At 41.1% G+C, this 27,397-nt stretch overlaps 1 protein-coding gene across 3 annotated transcripts; it reads right to left on the bottom strand.

Moving 5' to 3' along the window:
* Positions 1-319: 319 nt before the first annotated feature.
* Positions 320-27,360, bottom strand: PGM3 (phosphoglucomutase 3). Of its 3 annotated transcripts, none has more exons than XM_080667087.1 (13): positions 27,255-27,360; positions 25,069-25,274; positions 22,550-22,734; positions 21,178-21,245; positions 16,082-16,215; positions 14,467-14,662; positions 12,374-12,531; positions 11,581-11,664; positions 5,890-5,988; positions 4,301-4,414; positions 3,228-3,350; positions 2,102-2,275; positions 320-759 (listed from the first exon to the last, which is right to left on the bottom strand). In XM_080667087.1, exons 2-13 carry the CDS (start codon positions 25,270-25,272, stop codon positions 670-672), a joined length of 1,629 nt encoding a protein of 542 aa, XP_080523213.1. In that variant the 5' UTR covers positions 25,273-25,274; positions 27,255-27,360; the 3' UTR covers positions 320-669. The 3 variants fall into 3 exon arrangements, with proteins under 3 accessions (XP_080523213.1, XP_080523214.1, XP_080523215.1); XM_080667088.1 differs by having other exon boundaries at positions 14,467-14,626; XM_080667089.1 differs by lacking the exon at positions 25,069-25,274 and having other exon boundaries at positions 27,255-27,329.
* Between the last annotated feature and the right edge of the window lie 37 nt (positions 27,361-27,397).

Raw genomic sequence — 27,397 nt, 5'->3', positions numbered from 1 at the left:
TTGGTTGGGGAGTTTTTCTTTGTTATTAACCACGTTTTTGTGTCAGAGGTTTGGTGATGCATTACAATTAGCTTTCTCCCACACACCTTCACTAAGCGGAGTAAGGAATAACTGAAGCCTGGGACATGATCCCTTTACATGTAGCACGTCCACCTCAGTACAGAGATGTACAGCCTCCATATTCCACCTCTGAGCTCCTGATGATGGTAACGGAAGAGGTAAGTCACTTAAAAATCACTCTGAAGACTTTGCTGGAGAACAACTGACTGCAAACAACATCCTGGTTAGGTAATGGCAACAGAAAAGACATTCCAACGTGTTGCTAATAAATAAGATTTAATTTTCCAGCAGCCCTCATGATTTCTTCCCAGCACACATTATAAAGTTAATTGAATCATATATGTAAGCCCCAATATTTTACATTAGTGAGACTGAAACTAGAGGTAAGTTTCATTAAAAAAAACACACAAATTTAACAAGTGTAAGGCTTAGCTGTTTCTAAAGAATTATTCTGGTAGTGTTTAAGAAAAACAATCAGACCTAGAAACAATCCATTAAGGTGCAGTAAACATTATGATTATAGATGTGTTTGAACTTGTCACAATATTGGCATTACCGTTCTATAAAAACCTTTAAAAATCCAGTCTCTCAAGAATGTAAAAATTGTCTTCAGAAACCTGGTTGGGGACTTTCTCCAACCCCTCCAGCCAGCTGAAATACCGCCAAGCTCACTTCATGTGCAAGGCTGTCTGCACTTTCCTGAAAATTACATTAAAGGTGATTAGATGGGAAAGACTACTTGCAGCTAACCCTGAGGGAAGGGGAGGGAGCTTCCTGATAGGTTGGTTTCACTAACAAATTCAAATGAAAACTTTTTTTTCATCTTTCAGTAGCAAATTCTAACCACCTTAAATACACTGAAAACAAGTCAAAGTCTCCCAAATAAGGTAAGTTCTTAAATCAGATTATAGTTATTCCAAAACTGAATAAATTTAATAAAACATAGTCCTTAAAGGCAAAACACAGCCATAATTATCCTAAGATAATTAAGTAACTCTTAAGGCCCCAGATAGCCTCTCTTCACCCCGCCAGGGGTATTTATTCGTTATAGTAGAGGCCTGGTGCACGAATTCGTGCATCAGTAGGGTCCCTCGGCTGAAGCAGGACAGGCCAAGGGACCACACTAGTGCACGATCAGGACTGGGGTAAGGATCCAGGGCAGCCAGACCCCACCAGCAAGCTAGCCTACCAGTTGGAACGTCTGCCCCCTGGTGGTCAGTGAATGTCATATTGACTGGCCAACCAGCCTTAGCATATCATTAGCATATTACGCTTTGATTGGTTGAACAGATGACTGGACACTTAGCATATTAGGCTTTCATTATATAGAATTATGGGATGGGCTCAGGCTTCTGCAGAAAAGCTGCCAGCTAATGTAGTATACATTAATGGAAAATGTCTCCTTCTGAGCCCCTATTCAATAGACTCTATTTTGCCTCCACTATGCAAATATTTTTATCAAGGGTTTAAAGTGACAAAAAAGGATGTGTGAGAGGGCAAATTCTTAATATCCAGATCACAAAGACTTGACCCTATCACAAAAACAGCAAAAGCACAGAACAAGGCTGTCATTTAAAGGAAATACTTGAAAAACAAATTGAGAGTCAAGAGTCAAACATGAATTTCAGAAATGGACCTCAACCCTGATTGTTTTCATGAAACAACAGGATTATGTTTTTATAGGAAAAAAAACAGATCCTGTTGTTCAACATGTGTCAAGCTAAGTACCTATTAGTTTTTCATGCCACAATTATAAATATGACTTCTAGAAAATACAGAATAAATCAAAAGAAAAATATTTGGGGAAAGAATCTAAGTGGGTGTAATTTTGTACAACTATATAACAACCGCTGATGAAAATAATTTTGTAATCTTAATATGAACTTAAAGGCTCCATAAACAAATCTCAGACATTAAATGCCTAATTATCACAGTGAGATTGCAACACTATTAATTTTCACCTCCTAATACCAACCCACACTACCTATGTTATTATTGGATTCTCTCTGCACATTTTTTCAATAGAACTGTATCAGCTTACTTGTGAGTCTGCTTCTGCGTATACTCGGACTATATCTTCTGTACCAGAGGGCCGGACAAAAGCTCGAGAAAGCTTGTACTTCTTCACCAGGTCGTCGATTGCCTCCTGTAGTCCTGGGGGTGTAACTGCTTTCCTTTCAGCATCCGTGGTGCTAATAACTTGCCTGTCTGCAACCTATGTACAAGCATTTCATGCTTGTTATTATAATTTCATTCCTATTTCAATTTAACAACAGAGTTACATTTCAGCTTCTTGTACACAAAGTACAACACAGAAAGTAAAGTATCAAATTAAGCATACAATGAAATTGCATTAAAATTGTATAATTATTTCTGCCAAAAGCAGGGTTGTTGATTTCAACTTTTTTTCTGTTTCTTCAGTCTACAAAGAATTACCTTTAGCAAAAAGAAATAACATTTCCACATACTGTTTTACAGCTAATTACCACTAAAATAACGGCCAATAAATACCGTATGACTTAAGTCATTGATCAAATTATCTTAGGTTGCCACTTAAATTACCTATTATGTAAGAGGATCATGATGAGAATCTCCTAGTGCTCCAAACTAATCTGAACAATCAGCAGCTATTTCTGTGAACTCTGGTGGTGAATGTGTAAACTGGTATAAATCTACATGGAAATCAATTAGCCATTTATCTTAAATGCCTTTTAAAAATTCTCTCCCTTTGAGCCCACAGATTCTACTCAGCATCTAGCCTGAGGAACTATTTTTACTTGAAATGATAGGCTATCCAGGATGTGCTTCAAAATAAAAGGGGAAGTGGAGAATGTAGAGGGCACCACTTAAAATCTACCGCAGCTGGGTATACAGAGGTTCATTATTTAGTTCTCTCTATATGTATGTTTTAAGTTTTCCATAATTTTTCAGTGATATACAATTATAATAGATTTGGAAACCAAATACTTCTCAAACAATAGGATGGTTAAGAATTATTCTGTAATCTTTAAAGGTATGAAAAAATACAGGTGATATAAGGCATTATTTTCCATGTAATATTTATGTTTAGAATGAAATAAAAAACACTTGGGAAACATTTTTATATAGTGAGATTTGAAATAATAGGTTTTAATTTTAAAAAAAGAATTTTAAAATCTTGCTCACACCTTAACTTTGAGCTGTCGGTTTGGAAGATCCGTATAGAGAGCATCCCACTGTTGTATAGTCAGCCCTTTCAGAGCCAAGATTGCCTCGATCACCAGCATGTCAGAAATGGCATCACCAGCTGCCTGCAAGATAGGAGACAATGGAAGGAACCATTCAACTACAAGGAAAGATTAGATGTGAATGTGTCTTAGAAAACTAAGTTTCTTGTGTTTCCTGCTCCTCCCCCTATGCAGCAACATTAACTGGTGTGTACAAATTATTAACGAGGGAAAAAACAAACTAGCTCTTGAAAAACTTGCCTTTAATCTTCCTCCTTAGCTATAAAATGAAATTACATAAAAATGAAGTCACATAACTCTTAAGATTCCAGCATTAACTCAAATTTTTCTTTATAACTAGATCCCTTTTGAGATATACTGTATGGAAGGCATCTTGCAAGGTAGTGAAGAAATAGGAGCTTTGGTGTAAGACACATCTGAAGTTGAAGCCATGTTCTGTCACTTATTAGCTCTAAGCCTTTGTTTCTTCATATATAAAATGACAATTATAATAACTCTTCTCCCTGTGTTACAGCAAGGATTATATAATGCAGTATGTAAAGTGCCCAAAATGTGCAAGATGCTCAAATGTTTCTTCCACTGCTTTGCTTGTTCTTCCATTGCCATTAGCTACACTCCAATCCCACCCAGTCTGACCCACGAGACAACTGATTGTTCTTCCTGAATTTCGAGAAAATAGGTTTTAAAAAACCTAATTAGTCATATAATATATATATATATATATATATATATATATATATATATATATATACACACACACACACACACGCATACACACACTCACTCAGAGGCTGAATCTAATGAAATTTTTCATCAAAAAATGTAGGGCAAGGGAAGCACTTCAATGTTCTGTCATGGTCATTTCAGTGTAAATCTCCACTGCATGTGCCATGGTTATAAGGAAGCTTGCAGGACTTCACCACTTTAAATTTTTATACAGCCCACTATTCTGTCCACCTTCTTTATGAATAATGTGAAAGTAACCAAGACCCCACCAGCCCATCAGTTCTAACCTGGTTAAACAAATCAATAATGTTTTCAAGCATCTTAGCAGCTTTCCTTTTCTTATCTTCTAATTCTTCTGCTAGCTGTTTTATCTTCATTTCAGCAGTTTTACTAAACAACACCTGCAATGAGAGCATACACAATCACAAAACTATCGCAGGCCCAGTCATAAGTACTATCATGCTAAACCGCTTTTGAAATTCTCAATGAATCTGGAGAAACTGAGGGGAAAAATAATGGCAGCTTTACAATGTATGGAATTAATGTAAGATCAAGCAAAACCCAAAAGATATTACTAAGGAGAAAAAAGGTCCTTTATGGATTATAAAACTGGTTATCAACATTTAAAGAGCTGATTACAAATAAAATACCACCTTAGCAAAGGTGATCACCCAAATGGGTTCATTATGTTCGTCCCTCAGCCAGCTAAATCGGCTCTGTGCAACCAGGTTTCTTAAGTGGATCTGTACCCATTTTACCTGAAGTACATAATTCATTGCAACTAGAATCTTTTTGTCCTAAAATTAAGACTGTAAGCTAGGCAGAAGTAGAAAGCGCACTCCACTCACCTATATCACACAGTGGCAAATAGTGCCATAACTATTTATTACAACATACATCACGTTCCTCAAGATTTCTGTCATTTTGAAATGCCTTTCCCATTATTTTAGTGCCTTCAGATGCCCACTACTGAGGAGCAGCAGCATATCAGGCTCAGCCACTTGCTAAAATACTTATTTGTTGGTAAACTGAGGTGCAGCTGGTCACTCGTTTGACTGGAATACAGCCATACACATTCATTTACCGCACACCAGCAGGCCTGACCAGTTGTAACAGAGACATTATAGCCCCAAAGCTTAAAATATTTACTATCTACCCTTCATATTCATTCACCAACCTCTGAAAACTGAGGTTTAGATCACTGAAGTTATCTTTTAGTTGTATTTTCTAAGAACTTATTTTCTTTCTGCTTTCATTCATTGCCTCTAAAAACCAATTTTGAAATTCAGAGGAAAATTATTTAACCTAGATAACTTTTTGTATTGGGCACCTCAAATCCATTTATGAAATGAGGTAAAGTGTAAAAACATCTAAAGAAAAATTATGTACTTTATGAATATACTAAAATCCATTTTTACACATTAAAATCGTGAGTTTTATGGCAGGTGAGTTATATCTCAAAAAACTTTTAAAAACATTCTGTCTGCTAAGAGAACCATAAAAAAAGTATATGCTTATTGCTAATTACATTTCCAGTTGTTTATAACTTAATTCTCAAGCTATCCAACACTTTTCAATTTACCACACCTACTATACTTTTTACCACCTATGGCCAGTTGAACAGAGTATTTTTAAATGATGTATAGACAACCAGCTTATTAAAAAACTAAGATGTGCATTCTTATGAGTAACTATACTGTAAGAACAAATCAGCATTATTTCTTCACTCTCAAAGGAAGATCAACCAAATAATCAAATTCTACTACCATCCCAGTAATTTCAACAAAGTAGAATTTTACCTATTACTAACCAGATATAGAATCCCCATCATTAAAAAAAAAGTGCCAGCTAAAGTTGTAATTGTTTGAGAACTTACTGTGCCATGCCCGTTTGCTTCAAAATAAATTCCAATATCAAACTCCTGAGCCTTGTGGTGCAAATGTTTTACACCAGTTTTAGTACAATAGACTGGTACCTATAACACATTAAAAAATAATAACAGCAATTATTCAATCAGCAAATTCACTGTGTACCTACTATTCCGGGATACAACAGGGAACAAAACCTGGAGCTTAATCTAGTGAGGAAGACAAAGCAGTTAAAACCAAAGTGGTAAGAGAAGGCACTTAGAAGCACAAAAACAAGGGAAAAGCAAGGCGAGAGAGATAAGGATGGAGGAGTGACATGATCTGGTACAGAAAGCTCAGTATAGCTATAGGATGAAGAGTGGCTTAGAGTAGAGGTTTACAAGCTTTTATTATAAAAGGCCAATTATTCTAGGCTTTGCAACCACATTGTCTCTGTTACAATTGCTAAACTCTCATTATCTGTGAAAGCAGCCACAGACAATACAAAAACAAATTAGCATGGCTGTATTCCAATAAACTTTTATAAACGGGGCAGGCTAGATTTGGCCCACAGGCCACTGTTTGTTAACCCTCAGTTTAAGAAGGGGCCATTAGGAGTTTTCTAGGATTAATCCCAGTAAGAAATTATGGTGGTCGGACTGGCAACAGTGGTTAAAGTCTTGATAGTGCAAAAATACAAAAAAATTAAGATCAAATAAGATGGGCATTTGATTGGATTTAGTAAGCCTCAAGAATTGTTAGAGCTAAAAGTATTTATTAGAAAATGGTTGAAAAGTAACAGTTTCTGATGTATTCAGTTTCTTAAACAGGGTATCTTATCTATAAGGGATTTTTAAGATAGAAAATAGGAATTAAAATACTAAAGCAATCACCTGAATACTGAAAATCCCTGTGAAAAGTAGGCAGTTGGGCCCCTGATGGAAGTCCCTTGAGTAACTCTACTGTAAACCACTTTTGCCCGACCCTGAAATCAATCAGATCACAAACTCCAGCCTCCAGATGAGTTGTATTGAGCCTGCCTGCTATTTTTCTTAAATTTATATCAGTTGTCAAGATTTAAAAAGTCAGAAATTCACGTGAAAATTTGTTTCAGCTCCTCACAGCTGGCTTGGGCACACTCTTTCTAGTCCTCACCTGCCCACTGTACTCATTCATTTCAGCTATCCAGATCCTACAGGAACCTAGCTTCACCATTCCTACTTTAAAACGAATGGAAAGGCAAAAATAGCAAAATGCAGGAACTTAAAAAGGGATACACAAAAGTTAGAAAAGATTGCAGTAGCTGGTGAGAAAAACAGTCAAGGCAAATAGACCCAATTTTGGCCATGAACCTCTTAACACTTAGAGCATTGTCATATAGATGGTGGTCATCTGGTGGACATTGGGGAAATAATTAGAAACAGAATCTATCAACCCAGAAAACTTCTCCACAGAAGAAGAATAAGAAGACAGTTTTATTATTGAACTAGAGGCCTGGTGCACGAAATTTGTGCATGCGGGGGGGGGGGGGGGATGTCCCTCAGCCCAGCCTGCACCCTCTCCAATCTGGGACAACTCGAGGGATGTCCGACTGCCCATTTAGGCCCACCGGGATTGGGCCTAAACGGGCAGTCGGACATCCCTCTCACAATCCAGTACTGCTGGCTCCCAACTGCTCACCTGCCTGCCTTCCTGATTGCCCCTAACCGCTTCTGCCTGCCAGCCTGATCACCCCCTAACCACTCCCCTGCCAGCCTGATTGATGCCTAACTGCTCCCCTGCCAGCCTGTTTGCCCCTAACTGCCCTCCCCTGCAGGCCTGGTCACCCCTAACTGCCCTCCCCTGCAGGCCTGGTCACCCCTAACTGCCCTCCTCTGCAGGCCTGGTCACCCCTAACTGCCCTCCCCTGCAGGCCTGGTCCCCCCCAACTGCTCTCCCCTGCAGGCCTGGGTTCCCCACAACTGCCCTTCCCTGAAGGCCCAGTCACCCCCAACTTTCCTCCTCTGCAGCCTGGTCACCCCTAACTGCCCTCCCCTGCAGGCTTGATCGCCCCCAACTGCCCTCCCTTGCAGGCCTGGTCCCTCCCAACTGCCCTCCCCTACTGGCTATCTTGTGTGTTGGAGTGAGGGTCAATCTGCATATTACTCTTTTATTAGATAGGATAGAGGCCTGGTGCATGGGAGGGGGCCAGCTGGTTTGCCCTGAAGTGTGTCCTGGATCAGGGTGGGGGTTCCCTTGGGGTGTGGGGCGGCCTGGGCGAGGGGCCTGTGGTGGTTTGCAGGCAGGCCATGGCCCCCGGCAACCCAAGCCGAGGCCTTGGTATCTGGGATTTATTTATCTTCTACAATTGAAACTGTGTAGCCTGGAATGGAGCCAAGCCTCCTGCTCGCTCCATGGAGGCAGCCATTTCTGTTGGGATTTATTTATCTTCAATAATTGAAACTTTGTAGCCTTAAGCGGAGGCCAAGGCAGGCCAGGGTGTGCGGAAAGCTTGGCTTCCTCCATCACTGGGGGCAACCCTAGCCTCCTGCTCTCTCCAGCTCTGTGGCTGCTGCCATTTTTGTTGGGATTTATTTATCTTCTATAATTGAAACTTTGTAGCCTGGAGTGGAGGCCTGGGCTGGCCAGGATGTGCGGAAAGCTTGGCTTCCTCCATCGCCGGGGAAACCCAAGCCTCCCTCCTGCTCTCTCCGTGGCCGCAGCCATCTTGGTTGGGTTAATTTGCATACTCGCTCCTGATTGGCTGGTGGGCATGGCTGGTGGGCATGGCTTGTGGGTGTAGCAGAGGGATGGTTAATTTGCATATTACTTTTATTAGATAGGATAAGCATTTAGCCGGATTAGTGATACACATCACAGTCAATCTGCTAAGAGGAGGAGAAACCAAGATGGCGGCATAGGTGAACACCTAAACTGCTGCCTCGCACAACAATTTCAAAACTACAGCTAAAAGACAGAACGGACACCATCCGGAACCACAGGAAAGCTGGCTGAGTGGAAATTCTACAACTAGAAGGAAAGAGAGGGGCACACGGAGACTCAGAGGAGCTGCAAAAGGCTGAAGTATGGAGACGCGCACGGAGAGGACGGGAGACTGAGTGCCTGGCTAGCTTTCTCTAGTGGGAGAGAGACGGAAGCTCCCGACTGCACTGAACCCCAGTATCGACTGCACTGAACCCCAGTTTCGGGCAAGACCAGCCGTGGGCAAAATACGGCCCGCAGGCTGGATCCGGCCCGTTCAGCTGTTCTATCCGGCCAGCGGAGCCGAAAGAGCGGAGGGTTCTCTTGGCTCCTTTACTTTGAATTTATATTAGTTCACACAAACACTCCATCCATGCTTTTGTTCCGGCCCTCCGGTCCAGTTTAAGAACCCATTGTGGCCCTCGAGTCAAAAAGTTTGCCCACCCCTGGGCAAGACCCTGGGGACCCAGACTCATATGGGGGGAGTATGGACTGTCGGGAAAGAGAGGAGTGCACGGAAACTCAGGGGAGCCGCAAAAGGCAGAGGTCTGGAGGCGCGTGCGCGAGTGTGCACAGAGAGGACTGATTGCTGAGTGTGCCGCTGGCTTTCTCTAGCGGGAGGAAGATAGAAGCTCCTGACTGTGCTGAACTCCAGTTCTGGGCAAGAATCTGGGAATCCAGATTCACTGGGGGAGAAACTGGACTGTCTGGCAGCGAGTGAAACTCATGGGCGGCTTTCTCTCATAGGTGCTTGCAGCGATTACCAAGGGACACTGAGACCCAGGGGCCTCATAGAGCAGGGCTGACGGGAAGCCAAGGCTGTCTGCTCAGCCCTGAGACTCTGCCCCATCCAAGCTGAGCAAAGAGGCTTTTGCAATTTTGCAAGTCTTGTCTCATAAGGCTGTCTCCAGCACAGAAGTTCTCCCGGCGGAGACACAGCTGATCCTCACAGCCAACTGGCCTGGAGGTCAATTCCTCCCAGTGATACCAACAACAATCAAGACTTAACTACAGCCCTGACCAGTTTGGCTCAGCGAGCGTCAGCCTGCAGACTCAAGGGTCCCAGGTTCGATTCTGGTCAAGGGCATGTACCTTGGTTGAGGGCACATCCTCAGTGGGGGGTGTCCAGGAAGCAGCTGATCGATGTTTCTAACTCTCTATCTCTCTCCCTTCCTCTATGTAAAAAATCAATAAAATATATTAAAAAATAAAAGACTTAACTAAAACAAGGCCGTACACACAGTCCACAAAGGGGTTCACCAAGAGTGTCCACCTCAGGTAACTGGGGAGGCCGACCCACTGGGCCATATAGGACACCTAGCACACAAAGCTACTCTACCAACTCAAGGAAGCAACGAAAATGCGGAGACAAAGAAACAGATCACAAACTAAAGAAATGGAGGAAAGCAAACGACTGGATATAGAGTCCAAAACCACAGTTATAAGGTTTTTCAAGAATTTCCTAGAAAAGGCCGATAAATTTAGCGAGACCCTCGAGGATATGAAAAAGGACCAACTAGAAATTAAACATACACTGACTGAAATAAAAAATATTATACAGAGACCTAAGAGCAGACTAGAGGATCGCAAGAATCAAGTCAAAGATATGAAATACAAAGAAGCAAAAAACACTCAACCGGAAAAGCAAAAAGAGAAAAGAATCCAAAAATTTGAAGATAGTGTAAGGAGCCTCTGGGACAACTTCAAGCGTACCAACATCAGAATTATGGGGGTGCCAGAAGAAGAGAGAGCAAGTACTGAAAACCTATTTGAAGAAATAATGACTGAAAACTTACCCCACCTGGTGAAAGAAATAGACTTACAAGTCCAGGAAGCACACAGAACCCCAAACAAAGGAATCCAAAGAGGACCACACCAAGACACATCATAATTAAAATGCCAAGAGCAAAAGACAGACTATTAAAAGCAGCAAGAGAAAAACAGTTAATTACCTACAGGGGAACACCCATACGATTGTCAGCTGATTTCTCAACAGAAACTATGCAGGCCAGACAGGAGTGGCAAGAAATATTCAAAGTGATGAATAGCAAGAACCTACAACCAAGATTACTCTACCCAGCAAAGCTATCACTCAGAACTGAAGGGCAGATAAAGAGCTTCACAGATAAGAAAAAGCTAAAGGAGTTCACCACCACCAAACCAGGATTATATGAAATGCTGAAAGGTATTCTTTAAGAAGAGGAAGAAGAAAAAGGTAAAGATTAAAATTATGAACAACAAATACATATCTGTCAACAAGTGAATCTAGAAATCAAGTGAATAAAAAATCTGATGAACAGAATAAACTGGTGAATATAATAGAATCAGGGGCATAGAAAGGGAGTGGACTGACAATTCTCAGGGAGAAAGGGGTGTGGAGGGTGCGGGAAGAGACTGGACAAAGGTCGTACACCTATGGATGAGGACAGTGGAGGGGAGGTAAGGGCAGAGGGTGGGGTGGGAACCGGGTGGAGGGGAGCTATAGGGGGAAAAAGGAGAAAGAATTGTAATAATCTGAACAATAAAGATCTATTAAATTAAAAAAAAAAATCTGCTAAGAGGCTGCAAAGACAGAAAGTCCCTCTTTTTGCATCAGGAACAATTTAATTTTTTCTTGTAATTTCTAGTTAGCCTTTCATGGACAAAGACTCAGCTTCATGCACAACAACCTATTCATTTTTATGAGGTTATTATTTTCTACACAGAAATATCTTACAAAAGAATTAACAAACTGCCAGAAAATGGAAATGGTTCAGTACCTTCATAACTTCTTCAAGATATCGTGTTGAGCTTCCATTTGCATATGCAGTTTGTACAACGCCAATATTCAGACTTTCTCCAATCTAGACAACAATAATGAAATGACCATGCATCTAAAGCAAAAACACTACAAAAGCAAACATATGTTCTAAAGGATTACAAAGTGATCAACAAATTCAGCCGTGCCTTATTTTATGCAATACATAAATTACTCAATCAAAATTTACATATAGGCCAGAAAAAAAGGTAAAATACTTCTGGGCACTATTTAAAACAATTCTATAAGGAATCTTTTATAAAGAAACCTGTGGTTTCTTGATCTTTATCTCTTTAATTTTTTAAATAAAAGTATTTATTGAATTGTTGAAGTGTATCTTTTCCAGATCATAATAATTACTTCCCATTCATCCTATAAGGCTAGCCAGAGATTTCCAAAAGATCAAAACAAATCTCTGAGGATGAGATTTCCTGTTTAAGCCTGAGGCTTTGGGGATTTATGGTGGAACTTCCATTATTAAAGTGTCAGTTATGAAGAATTCAAAACTTCATAAAGCTTCAAATCATAAAACTTTGCCAATATAAGGAAGCAAAGAGTAACTTCGGATTCCAAAACCAGTTCTCCAAAGTTGAAATGTCTAGAATAACCAATCTTTTTGTATTTTCCAGTCACACATGTAAGGAACTTCCCACAAATTGTGCCTTTTAGACATTCAACTGACTGCTATAGATGCTATAGAACTATTTTACCAGTAAGTCTAGTTTTAAAGGGCAGTCAATCACTCCCTGCCATACCTCCAACAGGAGCTCTTTAAGGAAACTACTAATGAGTGTTGCTATCTTGTCTCCATCAATGAGATGAAAGTGGCCATCTGCATCATAGTAGTAATAAACAATTCTGTCTGCATCTCCATCAAAGGAACAGCATCTTTCATTGGGTTTCATTTCTATTCCTAGTACACAGAATAATTAAAAATGCATTTCAGTCTAAAAAACGGGAATACAACTCAATATTAAAAGTTTTAGGTTTTTTTCTTATTCTACTTATAAGTGGAAATTTTTTCACTAAAGTGTGATCACAGCTGGTCTTATGTGTTACATGTAAACATGTCCACTATGATTATTCAAGAAATAGTTAAAATTATCCTTGCAAATAAAAAGCAGTGTCTTAATCTTCGAACAGTATGCAGGCTTATTGGTAGTTTTTACAGGGTAAATTCACAGCTAACTGAAAAAGCAGCATTCAAAATCTATCTATGCTGAACTTGACATTATGCTAAAATAATATTCCACTTTATAAGACAGCTGGTTTGGCAACACAGGTTCCCATATAGCTGCTTAAAAGCTACAGGTATTTCTGAATGCAATTTATCTAGTCCTATTATGTCCTTTACATATAAAAAATAATCAACAGATGAGGTATGTGCTTTAAATCAAATAGGAATGATTTATTTTTCACACCATCAATAACAAGAAGCTGATGTTTCTATCTCTCCCTCTCCCTCTCTTAAATCAATAAAAATATATTTTAAAAAACAAAACAATTATAGCCCATGAGAGATAAATGGTTTCTGTAATTTGCATAAAATTATTGAAACCTCAGCAACTGTTACAAATTTATTAGATATAAGGACATTAACATATTGCCAATGCAACATGAAGCAACTAGGCAGTGAATATGAATTTAAGATTGACTACAGGGTACAACACAAGCTCCATGAAAGTCAGGGCCTATGGTTTGTTCATACTATAGCCCCAGTGCCTACAGCAATAGAAAAAGAGCTCATGATTTAGTGAATGGATAGATCAGGGCCCGAGAACTGAACTGCAAGTAAAGTAATAGTCAAAACTAGCAATCAATGAAAGGGAGCTTAAATTGGTTAAACTGAAATTTAAATGCTTACTACAGTAGGGCATAAAGTAATGTTAACGTGAGAAGCCACTAGATAAGGTCTGTAGAATTCTGAAGAATGCAGTCCTGTCTTAGGGTGGAGCCACTCCACTGCAGCCAGTCCACATGACATGAGGTAAAGAGAAGCCAGATTCCAATATTTAAGTGAAATCAAAGCATTTTAAAAATGGCTCTGGCCAGGTAACTCAGTTGGTTAAAGCATCATCCCAATACATCAAGGTTGAGGATTCGATTCCCAGTCAAGACATAAGAATCAACTAGTGAATGCATAAATAAGTGGAACAACAAATAGATGTTGCTCTAACATCAATAAACAAAAATTAATAAAAATAAATGTTGGCAACTAATGCAATTAAACACACAGACACACAGATCAAACAAAACACATGTGCAAACCAGGCTAACAATTTTGAAATGAATGCAGCTAAATATAGAAATCTCTTACAACAACTACAATCTGAAGAACATTCTCCCTCCTAACATGCCCACTGTGGAAAACACTGATTTTGGAAACACGTAATTCAGCAGGAGCATCCTATTTCCATAGTGTGTCTAATTCAGTAAGATGAAAAATAATGCTACTTAACTATTGCTATTCTATAGATCAATGATTCTCAAAGTGTGGTCCCCAGACCAGCATCATCAAAAAGCCCTGGGCTCTTGATAGAAATGCAAATTCCTGTGCTCTACAAACCCTATGCAGACCTACAGATTCAGAAACTCTGTGGGGGAGCCCAGGAGTCTGTGTGAACAAGCCCTCCAGATTACCAATTTCTGATTTTGCTTTCCCACTCCACACGCTATAGGAGTCCTGTGACTCACAGGCAGAGCAGTCCATGTTTGGAATGGCACTGATGAGTAGGAAGGTGCCCAGATGTCTACAAGTGACACAAAGACTAAATGCATGACTTCTCATTTGGCCACTTCCGTTTATAAATGAGATTGGTTTCAAAACTCCAAAAACAAATTTACATACCTTGTGGAGGTTTCTGATGACTTTTCACAAAGTCAGCCCCACATAAATGATTCAGTTTCCCTGTAGTCCCAACGTTAAACAACTGAATTGACAGCCCCTCGGAGAAGTAGTTTTTCATTTCTCTCAGCTTCAGGGCCCCTATGCCATTTGCACAGTCAACCTTAAGTGATAGACATTCGTCACCACTGCAGAAAGCCTTAAACGAAAGACACGGAGGAAAATCTCAAGTTCTAAAGATAAGAGTGAAACATAAGGCATGTATATGTATATGTAAACATCTTCCATTATTTCTAATTAGTTCATCTATTTTAAACCAAGAAACAAAAGGGCACACATATTCAGATGAAAATCATAAAACATCAAAGTAAAATTTTAAAACACCCCTTTTTGAACACTTTGACACAGGAACAGTTTCAATGATTGAATGACTTATGGAAATAAAGTTTGTTAAATAAAAAATATAGTTTCACAGCTGAAAAGTCTTTTTTAAAAGGTTTATTAGTCATTGCTAGAAAAAAAGGACTGCTCTTGGGGCTAGAGTCTAAAACCCCAGCAGCATAGCTAGATAGAACAGACAGACATGATCACTGTCGTCCCAGAGTTTTGCAAGTGTTTATTACATCACATACAGAGAAGAAAGACGTAAGCGGTTTTGCAGAGATTTACATTAGCTATAAACAAAGGGATGGGAGAAGTGAAGCGGGCCAGTTCTGGATAGGCACAGAGTCCAAATCAGAAGTGTTTGCTCCCTTGGATAGGTTATGGGCAAGTAGAAAGTTCATGTTAAACAAGCAGAGGCTCCTGGGTTCAAAAATGCCTGGCTATTCTCTCTCTAGAATAATTGCAGACATAGCACCTGGAAATTAATCTGAAGTTCTAATAGACACCTGTTAATGTGAGCAGTCTCTTGTTAGCTGGTCCACAGCTGTTAACAGGCTAACTGCTGTGTTTCTTTCTCTCACTCTCTGGGCAATGTAATTTAATTTAGAACATCTCAGAATTTTTTTTTTTTGTCAAGCTTTATTAGATTTAGCCTCAATAAAGCAGGTCCCTTAAAAGTAATACAGTCTATATCACATGACAGTCTTTCAAAGGTGGGAATGAGCAGTAAAACATCTGTCATTCTCTTCATAGCATATAACACCACTCGGCATTTTTGTTTGTTTTTTCTAATTGTCAGTCTCCTCTCCTACCCACCCTCATCCCAGAATATAAATTCTATGAGAGCAAGGGCTTTGTTTTGGTTTGCAGTGCCTGACAATAACATACACTCAATATTTATTGATCAAATGAATTACACTCCTCAAATCTCATCCAGGTTTAATATGCCAATTCTCTTAACAAGAAAATCTCAACAGTAAGATGCCTCAAGTGTGGTATCAATAGCACCTACTTAAGAGTAAACTCATCTGAATGGATACTTATAACCACAAGAAAACCACCATGTTTGTTCCCTCGTGATCTAAGGATGTGTTACAAGCCTTGCCAAGTAAATGCCAACACACAGTTAGGATACAAGGACCAGACCTTGTGTAGTCCTGGAAAGAAAATGATATGCCGAATTTTTGGAAAAAGGAGAAGTGACAAACTATGTAACTAACATTCAAGTTTTCACCTGTTTGGTAAGTTCCACAAAGGCCTTGGAGAGCTTCTGGTAGTAACCTTCTGTGGTTGCCTTTCCATACTGGCCCTGGGTATTCCGGCAGTACACCATGTAGTGCAGCTGCGGCGTTGTCAGCAAGCCATAATCTGTCTCAGAACGAAAGAAAGCAATGTACCACATTTCTTAATAAAGAAAAAAGTTTAAATGGATTCATACGGAAGGAACTGAAGGTGACAAAATACAGTTCAGAAAACACAAAATGCTAAATTTTAAAAAGCACAAATATCCACTGAAATCATTACAAGTGCATGTCACATTGTAATTTATAGTAAGAAATATGTATTTGGTCTTTGTCCCTATTCCTGACAGAGCTTCTAAACTCTTGGAATTTCTTAAGCAAGAGAGCAATATGATGTCTTTTATTACCTTGAAAAGGTGTTATTTGGACCCTGGCCAGTGTGTCCAGTGGTTAGAGCTCTGGCCCAGGCAAAGAAGAGTCAGTCACAGGTTAGATTCCAGGTCAAGGGCATGCACCTTGGTTGCAGGTTCAATCCTGGGCCCGATTGGGGCTTGTGCAGGAGGCAACTGATATGCCTCTCTCACATCGATGCTTCTTTCCCCCGCCCCTCTCTCTCCACTCCCTCCCTTCCACGCTCTCTAAAAAAGCAATTGAAAGAATATCCTTGCTTGAGGATTTTTTTTAAAAAGGTGACATTTGGAAAGCCCCTAGGTACCTAAGCATGGAGGCTGATTTCACGTGATTAGAGGGTTGGTACCTTCAGCCCTTTCCCCCACCCCCAACTTCAGAGAGGGAGGCTGGAAAAGCTACAGATTGGGCTCAGTCATTGGCTACCAATGGCCAATGATTTAATCATTCATACCAATGTAATGAAGCCTCCATAAAAACTCAAAAGACCAAAAGGCCAACGTTCCGGTTGGTGAACATGTGGAGACTGGCATGCTCAGAGAGCATGGAAACTCTGAATCCCTCCCCACACACCTTGCCCTACGCATCTCTTCAACCTAGCTGTCCCTGAGTTAAATCTGTTATAATGAGCTAGTAACCTAGTCAGTAAAATGCTTCTCTGAGTTCTGTGAGCTGCTTTAGCAAATTAACCCAACCCAAGGAGGGGGTTGTGTGAACCTCCAGATTGGTCAGAAGCCAAGATGACTGGGATGTGAAGTAGGTGGGGGGATGGCAGTCTTATGGGACTGAGGTAGGATCAAGCACTACCTCCAGGTAGATAGTGTCAAAATTCAGTTAACTGTTTGGTGGTTACAAAAAAATACACTTTGAATGCCAACTCAATTCTAAGAGAAATATGAACTACTGATAATGAAATCACTCAGTATAGACAATAAAAAAACAACACAGAGCAGTACAAAAAAAGTTGTAATTGAGTTATATTTCCAATAACATTGAAAACTACATAATTCAGACGAACACTCCTACAAACAACCAGAAATGCTAGATTAAAAATTTCTTTTTAAAAGTAAATGCAGTACCAACAAGTTGTAGAGGAAGTAGGCCAAAATCTATTTAAATAGAAGAACACCACAATTAGACTCAAGGAAACTAGTTTTATTCTCTGGGCATTCCTCAAAACTTGAAATTGAGCTATGGTTTTCAGTGCAAAGAAAGTCCATGTTGGTCTAAAAGGGGGAACCCAGATGAAGGCCAGGCCCTCATAAAGCTGAGGCCCCAGAGGACTATTCTTCAGTGCAAAAGTGAGTCCAAGTGAATCAAAAGTGAGTCATGGAGAGGAAGAGATTAACCAAGGAACTTGTATGCATATAGGCATAACCAATGGACACAGACAATGCAGGGGGAGGGGGTTGGGGGGGCATGAAGGCTGGGGCTGGGAGAGGACAAAGGGGTTTGGAAAAGGGAACATATGTAATACTTTCAACAATAAATAATTAAAAAAACAAAAACAAAAGTGAGTCAAGCCCCGGCTGGGTGGCTCAGTTGGTTGGAGTGTCGTCCTGTACACCAGAAAGGTGGCAGGCTTGATTCCCAGTTGGGGCACCTACCTAGGTTGTGGGCTAGAATTCTGGTCAGGGCGGCTACGGGAGACAGCCAATCAATGTTTCTCTCTCTGTCTCAAATCAATATACTTCTCGGATGAGGAGTTAAAAAAAAAAGTCAAAAGTCCCCTCCCAGAAAAGCTGTCTTAGCACTCAGCACAGCAGAGGGAACACCCACTGCTAAAGAACAGAACCACACTCACAGGCCTCCCGTGGATTTCCAACCCGAATCCCCACACCCACAAGGGTCTAAAAGAACCTTGTCATCAAAGAACCGTCATCAACCAGCCAGGTAGTACTCCCAGCAGAAGCACACATTAAATTCTGCCTTCGCCATAAACCTCAAAAATGTCCCACAAATAATTTGTTTTTCAAGAAAAACAAATAGCTTATAATAAAACAAACATCTAAACACACAAAAAGAGGCAACATGAGCAAGAAACAGGAGAAATAGCAGAGATAGGCCAGTATCCAATAAATATTCATTCACGAAATCTGTCAACAGTCTTCAAAGTCATACACTAGAGTTTGCACTGAAGGCGAAAAGTCATTTTAAGTTCTTGGCTGTGGTATAAGGATTAGATGAGAGGAGATGAAGGAACCCCCAAAATAGGTAAAAGCTTAAGTCTAAGCAAGGGAACTGTATAAGGAGAAAAACTTCCAAAAGTCATATAAAGGATGAAACAAAATTTATGACCAATATCAAAATTACCAAATAAACATTCACTAAATGACTATATACAGTTAAAAAGCATAACCCCTCTATTCCATTGATCAACCCAGAAACACAGAAGCCATTCTTCACAGCTCTATCCTCATCACATCACAAAATCCTTTGGATTAAATGTTAATTTCAAGTTCTTCCATTTCTCTTGCTATCATTACTCTTGTACAAACTTCTGCACAGTTTCCTCACTCTTTTTCTTTCTTACGACCTTCCTATCTCTCGCTACACAATAGCCAGAGTGACAGCTTTAAAATCCTTCAGTGGAGACCCACTGCATCTGGACTAAAACCCAAATCTTTAGCATGACCTATAAGGCTTGGAATGACTTGGCCCTGCTCACCTCCCTAATCTTATCCTCCACTAGCTTCCCCCAATGCTTCTTGTCGCTGTAGCTCCATTAACCTTTTGTTTCCTGAAATACACTGAAGCTGAAGAGAGAAATGAAGGAAAGGTTAAAAAAAAATAAACTCAATTTTTTTTAAACTAAAACAGTAAAAAAGTGATGCTTCTAGAGATAGAATCAAAGTGTTGAAAATAACCATTTTAGGAAGAACACAGTTTTGGGCAGAGTGAATGTGAAGCAGGGGCAGCCACCTAATGGGGGCATCATTGCACACTGAAGACCAACGCACTGCACATTGCAGGTTGAGCCACTGAGGGGGTCATGAAATCCTCTTAGAACAGGGGTGGGCAAACTTTTTGACTCGAGGGCCACAATGGGTTCTTAAACTGGACCGGAGGGCCGGAACAAAAGCATGGATGGAGTGTTTGTGTGAACTAATATAAATTCAAAGTAAAGGAGCGGAGGGGAAAGCAAGAGAACCCTCCGCTCTTTCGGCTCCGCGGGCCGGATAGAACAGCCGAACGGGCTGGATCCGGCCCGCAGGCCGTAGTTTGCCCACGGCTGTCTTAGACACATCAGCGTGTCTGTATTTTCTAAAGCAATAAATGAATGCTATCGTGTAGTATGGGTAAGAGGTATGTATGGAAACTTTTATCTCAGCTATATATACAAGCACACATACACATGTCATGATACCAAATGGGTTTCTTACTATGGGTTGAAAAACTCAGTGAAATATAGACTACTGAAGGGTTGTACATAACAGGCATTCAGAAATGTCTGATGAATAAATAAATGAGTAAATAAAAGAATATACGTAGCTGGAGCTATGTCTCTCAGACATCAGGCAGAGTGACAGAGAGAAACGAAGAATGGCCACATTAAGAGAGAGGGTAGAGGAGCCCACTGAGAAGACCAACAAGGAACAGTGGCCAAGGAAGCGGAAGCTTATAGAAAGAGGGAGGCCAAATTATGGACAGCTGCCAAGACATAGACTGAAATAATAATTTCAAAACATAAATTCTAAACATTATTTTTAGGTTGCAGATCCCTTTGAGTATCTCACAAAAGCTATGAGTCCTCTCCCTAGAAACTAAGTGTGTGTGCAGGCAACACTCTGCATACTGTATTAACAGGGGCACAGGGTGTGGGCAGCTTAACCAACCACCACCACCCGCCGCAGGTCCCGGGCCCAGGTTAAAAATCCCCACTTTCATAACACCCACTGGATTTGACAATTAAAATTCAGGTAAGTGTCAGGAGGCATTTCACTGGAGGGGCAAGGATGGAGACTGGCCTGCAGTAGGCGAAGTAACGACTAGAGGAGCAAAGAGAGAAGTGACCTAGGTGTCCTACTGGAAGAAGCCAGGTTATCTGTGAAGGAAGGGAAGACAAAGGACCGGAAAGGAGGCTGAAAGGTAAAGATAAATTTTAAAATGAGAACAATCTAATACCAGGAAAATTCACCTCTAAGCACAATGGGTTCATTGTATTCACATGGGGCACAACCTATGTAAGAAGAGGATTCTAGCCTCCATTTTGTTGCATTTAATTTCCCAATTTGTTAAAAATAGCGGGGGGGGGGGGGGACCCCAAAGCACCTTTCAAAACTTAAAGTCCTGATTATAAGTAGACCAAAGATATTTTCCATCCCTACATGACAGGCAACAGCTGATTCCACACGTGATCAGCCATTAGGAAATGAATACCTGATATTGACAAAAACTCCCCAGGATGGACTTCTTCAAGTAACTTCAAGGAGTTTTATATCAAGAAGTTCAGCCTTACTAAAGACAGTTGGTTAAGATCAGTGTTTCCTACATGTAATGTATACATAAAATATGCATTCCCAGAAAACTTTTTTCATTTTAAAGACTAGTATTTTATATCCTGAAGTTCATTTTTTAAAAACTTTATCTGTACTTTCAAACCTTTCTAAAATAAATATTACTTTTATCATTTTTTAAAAAGTTTTTTAAAGATTAAATTAATTTTAAGATAACTACATACCATGGAATTGACCACCTGAAACAGTGATGCCATCTATTACAGACTGTGAAAGTTTCTCACTGCTGGGCCTAGGAGAGAAAAGGGGAAAAATATTACCTCCCATCCAGAAACCAACAGGTGGCTAGTTCTGAAAGCTAATGCTGAAATTATGTGCTACAAATATCAGAATGATTAAGTTCACTGTATTTGAACTGAAACCTGTCAAGTATGAAAACTCTGAAAAAAATAATTTGGGTAGAGTATGAGTATTTTACAATGTTATTTCTTGGAAAGATACTGGCATTTAAATGAATTTAGAAAACAGATATAAAGGATGCACTAATTACACCATACCCAAATACCTTGTCAAGTTTGACAATAACTACACATACTGCCTAAGAGCAGTAACTAATACTGCAGCACTGGGTATTAAACTATCAAGGATATAGAACCCACTTTTCATTTTAAAACATCGGAACAAATTATCTACCTATCTGAAAATAAAGATCATTATATAACTGCCTTGTAGAAAAAGATGTTCTGTATTATTTCAACTAGTTAACAGGCAAGAGGCAAATACATGTGGGTTGGCTTTATTGTGAGATCATTTGCTTCAGAACATAAGTCACTTGGCTATTTCTATTACCTATAAATAGCAGTGATCATGGAATCAGTGGTAGGTGGAAGTCCCTCTGATAACACATTTAAGGGTAAAACACCAGTGCAAGGCAATAGGAAATGGAGTAAAAATTTCCTTTAGAAAGCATCTCTGGCTTAAACCAGATCTTATGTAAATGTGAATGCTTGTTGCAAAGCACACTTTTAATCTAACATTTTACAAAAATATTTTTGTAAAGGAAGGTAAAAGCTGCCAAATATGAAAAATTTGTAGAAATAAACTTAACATTTTACAGTGAACTCCAGCACGGGAAAATAATATATGGGCCAATAACACGGGATTATAAAATAAATCTCTAAAAATAATGAATTAAAATCATGTGTTCTTACTCTATAGGGGAAAAAGTAAATCTAGAAGTACATGGGGGGAGACATTTGTTAATTCTCTCGTGCCAAGAAATACATTATTCTGGGTACATTATTTCATGTAATCCTCACAAAAACCCTTTATTAGGCCCTATCATCAACATTTTATCGATGAGCAAAGGGAAGTTCCAAAAGGTTCAAGTGGATATAAGTGTTGGAGTTGGTGTTCTGACTCCAAAACCCAAGCGGCAGTGCTGACTTAGTTCCTGCGCCTTCTACAAAGGCTGGGTAGGGGAGAAGCCTCTCGGGGCAGTTCTGTCTTTCTTCCCATTTACCATGGGTACCAAAACTGATACAATCACTTATACCGAGTTCCTAAAGCTGCTTTCACCACTAACTCGATGGTCACCTGGTATCTCTACCAATCACGACGAAGGCATCTTGCTGCAGATCCACTGCAGCTTTCTCGCTGATGTCCAGCAGCACTCTCTGCACATCTTGCTCCTCAGCATTTGCCAAACAGGTAGCATGTTCCTCCCAGGAAGGTGCCAGCATTTCACCCAAAGGATCAACCAATTTGACACCATTGTCTTCCTTAAAAGAAAAAGAATTGATAAGCCATCTGTGCATATTCAAAAGCAGCCGTGGGCAAACTACGGCCTGCCGGATCCGGCCCATTCGGCTGTTCTATCCAGCCGGAGGAGCGGAAAGAGCCGAAAGAGCGGAGGGTTCTCTTGCTCTCCCCTCCGCTCCTTTACTTTGAATTTATATTAGTTCACACAAACACTCCATCCATGCTTTTGTTCCGGCCCTCCGGTCCAGTTCAAGAACCCATTGTGGCCCTCGAGTCAAAAAGTTTGCCCACCCCTGTTCAAAAGGGTGAGTTGAGGAAGTACACTCAAGCTGTTTTTTCCCAACAAAAGACAGTGATGGCTGAGAGCTTCACCAGTGACCCTTACTGAATGCCAGACCCTACCTAGACTAGGTGTTTTATACTCATAAGCTCAGTAAATCTTCATGACCCCACACACCAACCTAATGATCCCATTATTATTCTAATCTGACAAAACAAAGATTCAGATCAAGTTATTTGCTTATGTTCATACAGCCAAGAAGCGTAGTGCTGATATTAAAACATTAAGTCCATCTGCTTCTTTCACCCAATAGACTACACTAGTTTTAAATGGCCACCATCTATGCTTTAACCACCCGTTAACTAAGGCACAGCTGGAGCAGAGTGAGAGCCTAGAGTCCTTCTCACTATGACTTTAGATCAGGGGTCCTCAAACTTTTTAAACAGGGGGCCAGTTCACTGTCCCTCAGACAGTTGGAGGGCCGGACTATAGTTTAAAAAAAAAACTATGAACAAATTCCTATGTGCACTGCGGGCCCGGAACGAGTCGGCTGCTAAGCAGGACAGGCAGCGGCACCCGGCGGGCTAGATAAATGTCCTCGGCGGGCCGTAGTTTGAGGACGCCTGCTAGATTCTAAGCACATCCTGGCCAGTGCGTCAACCAGTGGATGGCACAGAAGTTGAAAATTGACTCCTAATTCTGTCCTGTCAAATTTCTGGGGAAAAAAAGTACAGTTTGAGCAGCGGTCGCCAACGGGTGGTCTGCAGACCACTGGTGGTCCGTAAGGTCCAAAGGTTGGCAACTGCTGGTTTAGAGTGAATGTCAACTGAAGGAAACAGCTCAGAATTGTTTTAAGAAATGCAATAAATATGAGGTTCTGCCTACAAATCATTAATAAATTACGGCAATGTAGACATGCATTTATAGTAATGCACATTTAGAAGGTGGACAAGCAAAGTCCTCGTGTTTTGGGGGAAGAGGTTACAATCCTACATAGCTTTAACTTACTTTTGATTTAGCTACAAAGGCAAAAATCTCATGCCCTAGTAACCAAACAGAAGCATTTTATTCAAATCATGTACATGGTGGGGCAAAAGTAGGTTTACAGTTGTTCATATGGAAAATAATAATAACACAAGAATATATTGTGTTTCGCATACTCACAACTGTTTTTGCCCCATCCTGTATTAGTGAGCCACAGAATAAAAGTGTAGTTGTATCAAAAGAAATCTCTACATATAAAAGGCTAAATGGCCGGTAGCTATGATGCACACTGACCACCAGGGGGTCAGATGCTCAACGCAGGAGTTGTGGAGCGACAGCAACTTTGCAGAGTGCCATCTCCAACAACGGAACCCCTCAGGGGATGTTGGATTGCTGGTTTCGGCCCAATCCCCACAGGCAAGGCCGAGGGACCCCACCTGCCGGAGGGACCCCGCTCACTCCGCAGACACCCTTCAAGCTCTGGCGCCACCCCAGGTGCCACCTTCTAATTAATTTCCTTTCAATGTGCACGAATTCCTGCACAAGGTCTCTAGTACTTCGATAAAAACTAGTCATAAACACCAACACCATGAGCCTCATCAACATTTTGTCCAGAGCTCACTTTTGGATCCCTAGAGCCTCCTGTTTGGCTGTTTCTTCAGAACAGAAAACTATTCCCTAGCTATTAAAAAAACCTGTCTGAAAATTTTCAAAATGTACTAAGTCTTTGCAAACGTTTGTCCTTTCCCCACCTTGCTTCTAACCTCTCTAATTTCTGCTGAATTAAGAGAGGTAAGATTTTTTATTACTGATACTGTGGCAACTAATTTGGAAGGACATTCAGTTATTTCTCTAATGTGGACACTCCCCCCATAATAACAGACTCATTTCATTCTCTCCACACCCTCTAATGAATCATGAGCCATATGACTACTCATTAAGAAAAAGCTATTTCACATCCAAAGGCACAAAATGACATGATGGCCCATTCCTAGAATTAGAATTTGAACATTAGGTCAAACTGCTCAGACACATTAAGGTTTGGTCTTGTAAATAAAGGTTTGCTTTATCAGAGAACTAAATGCATTACCTCAGGATTGTGTGATGCTGTTACCATGACTCCTATTGTAGATTTTGTCTGTTTTGACCGCAGAACAGCTAATAATCCCATGCGAAACATGACATGATCAAGATGTTCTGCTTTTATTCGAAATCCAGCAGTCCCATATTGAAGAATGAGTCCACTGGGCTTCGCATGTAATGCTGAGTGCTTTGTAATAGCATCTAAATCCATGTCTACAAAATTAAGGAATATTTTTCAGGCATATTAAGAAATCTTTCAAGGACCATTTGCTTCAAAATCTGCCACCCCAAACTAATAGGCATGCCTCATTTTGAACCCCCCCCCCAAGATCCATTTTTTAAGAGAAAAAAGATTGACAGAATAAGTCTTGGGAGTTAGTAGTATCTAGAAAATCTTGCCCCAATTATATTGTCCACTCCAGGGCAGAGGTCAGATTATTTCCAACTCATCTCCCATTTTGGCTCTAGGGATATCTCTGGACTTGGGTCGAATTTAAAATGGTCCACTCTCAACTAAAATGAAGATTCCACAGCAAGATTCCTAGACTCCTACAAGATCAAAAATCACTTCATTTTACAAGTGGAGCAGCTTAAGCCTGGGCCTCAGTTAAATAAGCTAAATTTACTATGGGTAACTGATGACCCTAAAGCCCAAGGTCATGCTCTCAGATGGACTAGACTTACATATCCAAAATATCTGGGAAATCTGTGTAGTTCTGTAATTCTTCCGAGCCTACAGAGACTATTCCCAGGTGAAAAACAAAGGGTAACAGTCTCCTTCCTCTCCAATACCTTACAGGGGATTGTTCCATTCTCATAGGGGAGAATCAGGACACACTTCTGAATTAAACTCTGGCGCAGCCAGGTGGCTCCCCTTGGCTGGAGCACCCTCCCACACACCAAAAAGGTTTAGGGTTTGGTTCTGGTCAGGGCACATATCTAGGTTCTATCCCGCTGGGTGCATATGGGAGGCAACTGATGTTACTCTCCCCCTTTCTCTCTCTCTAAAATTAATGAACATATCCTCTGAGGAGGAAGGAAGGAAGGAAGGAAGGAAGGAAGGAAGGAAGGAAGGAAGGAAGGAAGGAAGGAAGGAAGGAAGGAAGGAAGGAAGGAAGGAAGAAAGGAAGGGAGGAAGAAAGGAAGGGAGGGAGGGAGGGAGGGAACGAACCAAGCTCTGAAAGTAACATCTTCCTTTTACCTTTAATTTTAAAGAAATCAAACATCTGCCCTTAACCCTCCACCTTTCCTCAGTCCACTTAGCCACTTCCTTCTCTGGACTACTCCCATTTCAAGTGGAACTTGGGGCTTCCAACCTCAGCTGCATGTCCCACTCAGCCCCTGGGTCAGCCCCGTTCCCAATGGGCCATGAGGAGCAGCAGCGCCACAGCTGCCAGCCTCACCACAGGCAGACCTGGCAGCTAAGGCGGCTCGGTTCCAGGCAATAAACAAGCAATGCCCATAAAGCCAGTCAATCTTTTTGCTGGTGGGAGGACCTTGCCTTCAATCTGTAAAATACATCTGTGGAGCACAATAAAGCTAAGCGCTCTGAAATAAGGTATGCCTGTATCTTGGTTTCTTTATTGTCCTTAATTGCTTCAATGAACAAAAGTTAAAGGAAATGGTAAAATACGTTTTGTTCGGTTGGGGAAAAAAAGCTGGCGTTCGCCGAGCTTAGTTCGGTCCAAAGTGATCAAATCTCTTTCCCAAGCATGAACACATTTGTTAAAAATTGACCAGTGGGTAATGTATCACGGTTATTCATAGGGCGTAAACCAGCCCTGTAAGTCCAAAAAGTCTTTTTATTATTAAGATAAAATACGTCCATCCCTTAATGCGTTTTACGTGCTGAATGGGTATGTGAACGCTTTTATTAAAAGTACTTCCAAGTCCACAGTGTCCACTCTGAAAAAGTTAAGTGTCCCCTCCCCTCCATTCCATCTTCAGCACCTGTTCCCTTCTCCTCCAGGCCCGAGGCCCCGAGGCCCCGAGACCCCCGCCCAGGCCGGGACGCGCCGCCCAGCACGAGACCCTCGGGCCGGCCCACCCCGCTCCAAGGCACAGTGGTGGGTGGGTGTGTCCCGCGCGCAGCAGGTTGGTCAGTCCGTTAACCCACCCACCAGCCCGTGGGTCGGCCGAAGCCCCGTGGACCGGAACGTGCCCTCTCGCCGCCCAGCCTCGGGGCCCCCTCACCTCGGCCAAGAAGACTCGCCCTCACGCGCGCCCAGAAGAGAAGCTGCCTCGCGGCGCGCCTGGTACCACGCTCTCGGAACCCGCAGACGTGGCCCTGCGTGGCTTCCGGCTCGTCGCCACGCCCCTCGGCCAATCACGGCGGG

Source organism: Plecotus auritus, assembly GCF_963455305.1.
Source record: "Plecotus auritus genome assembly, chromosome: 4".
Classification (NCBI taxonomy): Eukaryota; Metazoa; Chordata; class Mammalia; order Chiroptera; family Vespertilionidae; genus Plecotus; species Plecotus auritus.
The sequence above is the reverse complement of the archived record's forward strand: the minus strand, read 5'-3'. Positions and strand labels throughout refer to the sequence as shown.